The 9053-nt window shown below is 38.3% G+C and overlaps 1 protein-coding gene and 1 long non-coding RNA gene across 6 annotated transcripts in view; one reads left to right on the forward strand and one right to left on the reverse strand.

Moving 5' to 3' along the window:
• The first annotated feature begins 1225 nt into the window (after positions 1–1225).
• LOC111259554 (uncharacterized) lies at positions 1226–5269 on the forward strand. The gene is made up of 3 exons (XR_002679698.2): positions 1226–1515; positions 2548–2632; positions 4787–5269. It is a non-coding gene; the product is annotated as an uncharacterized LOC111259554 (long non-coding RNA).
• Positions 4654–9053, reverse strand: part of LOC111259551 (uncharacterized) — a 6011-nt gene continuing 1611 nt past the window's right edge. Inside the window, exons 2-8 of one of the 5 annotated variants that reach the window (XM_086967946.1) lie at positions 8858–8949; positions 8160–8325; positions 7890–7996; positions 7113–7173; positions 6334–6409; positions 5416–5756; positions 4654–4941 (exon numbers count right to left, since the gene is read on the reverse strand). In XM_086967946.1, the coding sequence (XP_086824072.1) occupies positions 4748–4941; positions 5416–5756; positions 6334–6409; positions 7113–7173; positions 7890–7955 (738 nt within the window). In that variant the 5' untranslated portion in view covers positions 7956–7996; positions 8160–8325; positions 8858–8949 and the 3' untranslated portion in view covers positions 4654–4747. Of the gene's footprint in view, positions 4942–5415; positions 5757–6333; positions 6410–7112; positions 7174–7889; positions 7997–8159; positions 8326–8857; positions 8971–9053 lie in introns of those variants that run through there. The other 4 variants (XM_022831662.2, XM_022831658.2, XM_022831657.2 and 1 more) reach the window with 4 other exon arrangements.

A 9053-nucleotide genomic window follows, 5' to 3' on the forward strand; every position in this document is an offset into this window, starting at 1 on the left:
ACGGCGATACTTGACATAAAACTCGAAACATAAAGCTCTAATTAATCTGATCTATGCACTTAAGTCTCTGAACCAAATGCTTTTGAAATAATTTTCTAGCTGTGTCTCATCACCTGCTGCTGATCATCGCATCTATGCAATTAATATAATTAATAGCTAACGTTGGTAGGCGCCTTAAGACGGATTACGCATATAATGTTAGCCAAAAAGGATAGAAATTTTTGCCATGTACAGGTTGTTGCCGAGCACACTAATACAGAAAGTTAGCAACCCCCTTCAGAAGACTTTGCGTTTATTTCTGAACACGCTACATGGTAAGCATCTAGGTTCTCACATCGGCAGTTCCGTAATGAACTGTTGCGGTTCAACAGTATGCCGTCCTTAACGTTGCAACCCTTGCGAAACTCCAGTTACCCAAACGGAAGAGCTCCGCCTTTGGTCACGCAGACCAAGATAGAATCATTAGCATCGCGCTCTCCTTCGCTGAAAATAGGTAATTTGACTCAATCACAGGTACTACTTTGGTCCTTGGTGGTATCATTTCATCTGTATGGCAGCGAAGTCGTTCAGGACAGTGCTGTGTCCATCACGTAGGCAACATAGTACATGTTTTCGGCATAGCAGCCTTTCAAAAGGAGCATTGCAAGGACAGAAATATATTACATTAGAAATATGTTTATGTAATAGGATTTTAATGTTTAAAAATTGCTTTCGCAATGGGTGCCTTGTCATTTGAAATTAACTAGTCTGCTCTAGTGATATAGCAATTGTTGCCTGTGTGTTTTTGTTTATAGACCGAATAAACGCTTAGTACTTAGCTTAGATAGAGTCAAATGTTAAAAGCAACTACAGAATCATGAATAAGTTCGACGGATTGTCCCTGGAGAATAGGTAAAAGAATTACCGAGGATAAAATCAATAATAGTTCGATCATCATATATCATTTCTTCTTAGCGCGTTTGCTACAACTGCCGCTGTCGTTGCTGCTGCTGCTGTCTACCTAATTTCTCTATGATCGACTCCAGCTAAAACTTTCGGAAATTATTAAGGAGTTACATAGCTTAAAATAATGTTCTGAATAGTATGATATTGATTGTCACCAATGTGATATATAAACCAAGATAACTAAAACTCATTGCGCAAGAGGGATTATGTTTACACCATCGACTCAGAAAGGTCACGCTTCGCGCGAGACACTTTTCGAAGTTCTGCCGCAACGCTCGTGTTTATTTATCCTAAGGTTCTCGCTTTTTTCTTACTATACATTTGTTGCGGTGATAGATTAGTCGGTAATATGTTTGTCTATTCAACTTAGGAATACATAAGAAGTGTTCTAATGTTGAATTCGGGCGTCGCCACGCTTCGTTCTGTGTTCGACGGAGCCGGCCGCCTGAAATAATGGCTTAAGTAGCAAAGGTGAAGCTCGAAAAACGTCATTTCTGCTCAGTAACAGTCTGATCAGGGATACCGACTTATAAGCTACCCCATTTCTCAATAAATGGATCTGCTGTATAGGTAAGCAGTGACAATGATGAAATGCGAGATTTGTTTTTAAACACGAAATGAAAAAAATCAATGAACAGCTGTTAATTGATTACGAATTGCTAAAGTTAAGTAATGATCTAAACCATTAAATGCCAAATATGAACCATTTTATATATTCAGATGCACCAGGTTAGCGGGCTAGATTCGTGTTCGTGCGTCTGCTAAAAGTGTACATATAAAACCCGCTAATCTATGAATTATTACATTCACTGTCTTTTCCGACAATTAACGGATTGAATATTTGACCATTACATATATTATATCCACTAATCGGATGTTTTATGGGCAGGATTTAATATACAACCTATGAGGCTGATGTCAATAACCTCACGCAATTTGTTTGAGAGAGATTGCATGACAACAAAATCATATGCCTATAAAAGCAGAAGATTCCTGCTCTACCCGACAATTAAAAAATACTTTATCAAATAAAGGACGCAAGATTTAATTGGATTTTTCTCATTATGTCCTTAAAAGATCGTCTAGACTTACACAGCTATATATTGGCCTATTAGTTGCCCGGGTTGATCGGTCCTAATTGTATTTTCAGTCGAGCCAATCTTTCATAATCTACTGTCATCCCAGCAAAGAAATGGGCCTAATATGCTTACCTATCTTCTATGCAGTGCTCCAGTTAGCTCATATTTGGCTGATACAATCAGAAACATACGCCGGATCGCTCTAAGAGTTCTCGCAAATTCTGACCAGTTTATTACAGAGGGAAGCTACAAGCCGCCACAATAGCTTCGTGAAAAAAAGTTACTGCAAGTGTATACATTGGAAACATTCGGCTGACGGGAAATGCATAGGCTGTTAATGTAACCTTAAATGGAAAATTCGTACTAGAAAACAAGCCTTTCCCATGTGTCTATATCATCTCGCACATTTTAAGCAACATAGTTTCGAGATCCTGTAGGTGACTATATTTGCTTAAAAATATCGGTAAATAATGCAAAAAGACATATGATGATTATAATTATTGTCTTTGTGGTGCATTTGCAGGTCTGCCGCATGTCAGATTGGAAGCGTTTGGGGAGACAATAGATAAATTTGGCGATGCAACAGTGGATAATAGCGGCTTCTCGTGGTATCGAAGCCCAAAATTCTAACTATAATCACATTGACAGAGCCAGAACTCCCATAGTCCGCCTAAATGCAAAGAGTGTAGCCATATATATATATATTTCGAAAGGCCAAGTTTCCTCAGTCGTAGCAAGCAACCGGGGGATTTTTTTGGTTGGATGTTGACACAGGCTCGTGAAAAAGATAGACAGAAAGTTTGTTTAGCGAAAACTGCAAAAGGTGTTGCAAGATTGCACGAGTATTTAGAACTTCTATTTTAGTAATAATGATGTGTCCACTTAAAAGGCATCATCTCAAATCGGCCACTTCGTTACTGACACTTTGAGTTGGAGCGTCTCATTTATACAATTGAAAAAATAGCATTTCAAGTGTATTTGTACAAGATTTAGGCTAAATTTTAAGTAGTATGAACGCTCACAAATAAAGTACTTGTTAAAAAAAAAGTGCTATAGTACTCGTAAGACATGTAGTTGTGCCCATTACCGACTTAAGACCTCTTTAGTTCGGCTGTCTTGTTGTTGTCAAGTGTTTCAAAGATACAGACTGCTCTCCGTGAACAACTGCAGTGTACGTAGACCGTAGACAGCCGGAACAGAAGAGTGATGGCGCTGTAAAAGTAAGAGTCGTCTGTTCAGGCTTGGCACATTGAATTTTTACCTTAACGAGATGGTATTTCGTGAGAAGATTACATGAAGAACTAGTAGTTACCTTACAAAGTGTATGACCAATATTATGAACTGTATCAGGACTTAAACATTGCAAGTAGTAAAGAAAAAGCATGACAGCGAAAGCAGCACATGTATATGCGCGTAGATGCTGTGCATAAGTTAGGTTAGGTTAGGTTGCGTAACAGGTTGCATAAGCGACTACTGGTTAATGAAATGATATATTTTTATACAGACCTGTTTTGTTACTGATGTCCGTATCGTAAATCGAAGAAATGACTCATTTAAATATGAACTGCGGTTTCTATCACACAGATGTTACGTTTCGATACTTGCCGGCGATGGACACCTTACCTGAGTTAATATGAGAAAAGGAAATCTCGCTGCTCATAAATCAATAAAACTACACATATAACCTATGATACATGTTGCATCCACTCATATAAGAGTGATTCAACAAAAAACAATTCTACTATCGTAGAAGCAAGATCTTGCAAGTTGCCGTAGCTGTATGGCAACTGAATGTAAGGTAAAAAAGGAAAATGAAAATTTGCTTTGTCTTAAGCTTTTATTCTGCTTCCCAGTACGTAATTTTACCAAACAGTATGTGAAGACATGCTTTTTCCGACTTCTTTGGCAATTAAAATGAGTGACGAGATTAAAAATGGTTATTATATAGCACAAATTTGACATAAGCGCAGCAGATATACCGGCAATTTATCAGATGGCCTACAGTTTTTTTTTTTTTTTTTTTCTAAGATCTCATAATTTTAGATATGCATTTGTAGTTGGCACTTTTCTATATTGTTCCGGTGTTGCATTTCTAATCATATCAGTTCTATTCGGCAACGAAGTCACCTCATCTCTTATATTAATACCAGATTTAGCAATATTATTTTGCTTCTCTCAAGCACAACAGTTCTCTGATCGTCCAATGTATGAACAGGACAAGGCCGAGTTAAGTCGAGTACCCAGGGAAAATATTTACGGTAAAATATCCTAACATAGCCGAAAAGGGTTCCTTTTGACTTTCAGGAAGTCATGCGCCTTAGTTAACGGACTCAAGTCTATGATAATATTACATAAATTTCAAAAATTATATACATTTATTGAAGTGAATTTTATTAGTGGTGAAAAATAGTCAAGCCACCGGGTTCGCTGCTTAGCTTACAATAATAGGCTCGGTTTTTACCAATTGAGATTCGATACTGCGTCTACAAGCTTTCGGTAGTGCTTTTTAGCTGCATCATATTTTCGCGTAGTCCTCTTTCGAATAAATTACCTCTTAATTTAGATTGCAAGTTCCTATAGATTTTTCAACTTGGATTTTTTTCATACATATAAATAAATTCCATTAGCATTCCAACTTTATTAGAAGATATCACTTTATTGCACTGGAACGCTGTTCGTTAGGGGAACAGGACACCTATTTCCTTACTACCAGCCAGTATTTTTTACGGCGAAGTATCGTTTCTCTGGATGTGTTTCTTTAGGTGTGGCGGAGCTGTAGTTCCCTGAGGTCCTGGACGAAAATTCTGCCCGAGTCCGAGCGTCGAAGACGAGTACGGTACTGTGGTAGCAATAAAGGTTCTGTCACGATAAATTCCCGAGGAGGAAGTGGAAAACGCTAAACTGGAAACTGTAACCCCTGCAATAAAATATTACTTGATTGCATGTTATTAGGCAATACGGTTTGCAGTTAACGAATTTGGCCATTTCGTACAGTTCATTGAATATATCTCATAATCGTCTAAACAAAAACAAGGGCAAAACCCTCTCTTCTGTTTTGTTGTTTACCACGGGTCTGGGCGATGATCAGAAGCATGGCTACAGTCATCTCTTCCGCCGATTCGCATTGTGGCTGAAGCAATAAGCTACTGCTCTTTCTATCGTTCTCTATTTTAAGTATTCTTAGAAAAGATACTCGTTCTGTATATTTATAGTGACGTATAATATTGAAATGTGATGACTGTTAATCTACAGAGTTCTGTGTATCTCCTGCGGTAACCACTAGATGCATGCCGTCATTGAGAACTATGACAGAAACGATTGCTTAGATAAATACAGGTATACTATAGACAAGCGATAGACAGACAAACGGAAGTCCCTATGCTTAATCTACCCAAATCGGTTGTTGACGAGCTTAGGTCGTTTTGAAGGGCTGCTGGTGATGCTTTTGTTGTAGAATACGATAAGTACGTTGATATCGACCCGATAGTTCCTTTAATTATAGGACCTCCGGTCGGTGAAGGCAAAGCTGTGTTTTTGACATACGGAGTTGTGATTCTGCTCACTGCAGTTATTACGTTTCTGTCTGCTGCGACTCTACTATCAAGTGGATTGAAAAGCGATGGCGGGGCTGCAAACGAGAAGCTAAACTTTCTGGAACTAAAGTCGCTACCCGGAGTGCTGCAGTCTTGACTATAGTTGAAGCTGTTATTGCAATAGAGTGGGTACACGGTCCTGAAACAGATGGAAAAGGTCATGAACTCGTTAAGGTCACCATGCCCAGAATAAACGGATGATAAAAATCAATTTAGTACATTATGCATGTTACTTAGTTTTTCGAAGTAATTACTTCGTTAGGTATTCAGATACTTTAATGGACACAAACGATAGAATGAAACAAGACAGATTTACTTCTTCGATAATAATGAAGGATGGGCATTGAGAGGGCTGAGATTAGGCTAAATTTAACATTGCGAATGTAGCTACCTTTTTTATGATGTTTCCTTTTTCTGGACAAAGCGCATGTAAGGAACTTGTTTCATAAAATGTTCCCTTATAGAAGAAATAAAAATAAATGTTCACGACTAAGTATTTTATTGGATTTGTTATGAAAATCTCGAAGAAAACCTATTTCTGAAAAATGTAATAACAACTAACTAAAGATCCCACGTTTTGATTATTGAAGGAAAATGATCAGTTTTTTTCTCTCCAATATGGGTTATTCTCTGTAACTACATATGTTACTGATAGCCGAAGCTAGAGCTAAGACAGTCGTTCGTCTTTATATATTGTCGGCTACTTTGTAACTTACCAGGCGCTAAAGCCCTGAATCGATAAAATTCGTTGGGCGCACGCAATTGCTTCTGTTAAATTCTCCGACCGTAGAGCTGTAATAAGAGACACGGTAAATACTATTTGTCTTCCAGTACAACATATATGGTACGTTGTTGAGTGTAAACTGTCAAATGTGCAAACACTCAACTTAAAGAAGCAGATTAAACTAACTTGAGAAGCTCCTGCGATACTGATAGAGAATATAAAGGGAAGCTTTTCAATAGTACCCCATTAGTTGTTAGTCATCATCGATTGTTTTACCATAGCTAGCTGAATTCGACCTTAATAAGGTCCAAAATTCTAGCAATTTATTAGCAAGAAGGGAAGATCTAGCATGCGTCAACACCATTTGCTGACGCTGAATGAAGCCACCGTCGTCGTGAAAGCCTTTCGTAGGCCAGAATCATGGAGTAAAGTTTGCAATCTTTATTGCAGCTACGCCAAACTATAGGATCAGTAGAATGGATTGTTTCTTTCGCTTAATCAGAATATTGCTTTACAGAGCTTGGCTTGTATTGATGACCTTTTGAAGAAGACATTCGTTCCTAATCGTCAAGAGCCATAGAAAAAATAGGCCAACAACAATATTAAGGCTGGCCAACAGTGTAGAAATGGTCCGAGGTACAAAGATGACAAATAGCTTTGTAATCTGCTCTGGTACGGCAGTAGGCTGGAATTCTAATTCATGAAAGCCTATACGAAATGTGCTTATGTCTTTTGGCCAGTCTACGGGACATGCTACATATCGAGAAATACCTTCACAGCTGACGTTGCAGATGTTGGCTGGTCCTGGCGAACACCAATATCGATCATTGATCTAAAAGTAAATCATCATTAAGACTCAAACAAAACTATAGGTTATGTGTGGCTCACGAGTGAAGCCGAGTTCCCTTCAGTCCCCGAAAGCCAGCGTGTTAACAAACCACAGCACCAGCGCTTATTGTACAAGAAGTAAAGAAGTACAAGAAAAGAATTGCTACCTTAGAGATAGTGCGAAAAAATAATTATGTCTAAAAGGTATGGGACTTAATAGTTAAATTGGTCAACACCATGCAATATTTGTTCACGCTTGACTCAATGAACAAGATCGTAAGCAATCTTCCGGCAGTTACACATAGGGTGAGGATCTAACAAACAAATCCTGTACTAACAACAGCTTAACCACACGGTCAAAGGCATACGAACAACGATGGTAGACCTTTCTTGAATGAATTTTAGTTATTGCACCCTACATAGTGATTTCCAAATCACTAATATCATGATTGATCTGGACATGTAATGAAGGGCATCGAGTGCAAGTATGTTTATTTGTTTTGCACGTGTGTGTTGCCTTATCAGGTTTACCCTAGATAGATAGCCTATCGCAAACTGTTTGGGATAGTTCTCAAATGCTCATTCCTTATAGAGCATTTAGGGCACAAGATGATCCCTTTCAACAACAAGGACTGCAGTCAAGCAACAACCAATTGATCTATAAGGAATAGGCAGCCCATCTGCAATTGGATTAGCGTTAATTACTCGAAAATTGCTTACGTTAAAACATGAATAGTACACCTCCTGCTGGTTTCTCTTGCTCAACGCGCAGCGTTGCTTTGGCATCAGTTCGCTAACGCTTTGACAATAAATGGCGTTTGGGTAACCTATTTTTTAGATTAGGCAAGTATCATTTTTTTTTTTTCTATGAATATTCGTGTAAAATTATATGAGTGGGTTATCTACAGTAGAGCTCGAAAAGAGCGACTACGTAACTATTAACAATACCAGTGTCTTTCCCTTTCAACGAAATATACAATAGTTGCTTACGCAGCAGCCTTTGTCCGAAGAGAGTTAAGAGGGATCTTCCCGAAAATGAAATTCATTCTATTTTGCCTGTTTTCAAATTTGTGGTCGAACTGCTCCTATGTGAGCAACAGATACTCGATTTTAGCTTTTCGGTCAGTCTCGTGCCGTTCCATCCCTCGGGTACAGCCTGTGTAGCAAAATAAGAATGATACGCTCTGGGTTGTTTGTTTACTTGATTAACATTGTGCTTTGGATAGTGATAGTATGAAACATTCAATCGCAACGAACGATACTATCAATTTCAATGTAAAGCCTTATATTATCCTAAGGAGGCATATGATAGATCTAAGGATACACTAGTGTTAGAAGAAAAAAAAATAATAGAGAATGCACTATGTTCGTTTGTAGTTGTATTGAAAGCTTGCCGGGGGCTTATATTGTGTTTCTGTCATTATGCTTTACCTGCTACCCGTGATAACCTAAAACGTCTGTATCAGTTAAACGACCAATTAGAAAAGGTCTAGTTTCTCGAGATGAACGTCATTCTTATCGCTACAGTATTACGTAAAACGTAAGAACGCCTGCAAAAAAAACTACAATAAAATTCCCCTCTTCCGCTCTATATCCGTAAGTCCTACCCTGACCCAAGAGACCGATCGCCGTACATCTTTTGTGCATATAATAATCTGGACAAATTTCTATCATAGTAAATTATATACCTGAAAAATGCCGTGGTCAGTTGAGTTGTCCCAATTACCCGTATTGATTGCGTCGGTGTTGAAGTTGCTCTCGTAGCGAGCAATGCACGTCCCTAGCAAAACTCGAAAAATAGCTCAAGCATTGAATAGGAAGAAGTTTGTACTACACAGTATAGTCCAATTAGACGTTGATCGTTTTCAATGATAAAAGATATAT

This window comes from Varroa jacobsoni, unplaced genomic scaffold, assembly GCF_002532875.2.
Source record: "Varroa jacobsoni isolate VJ856 unplaced genomic scaffold, vjacob_1.0 scaffold_344, whole genome shotgun sequence".
Lineage (NCBI taxonomy): Eukaryota > Metazoa > Arthropoda > Arachnida > Mesostigmata > Varroidae > Varroa > Varroa jacobsoni.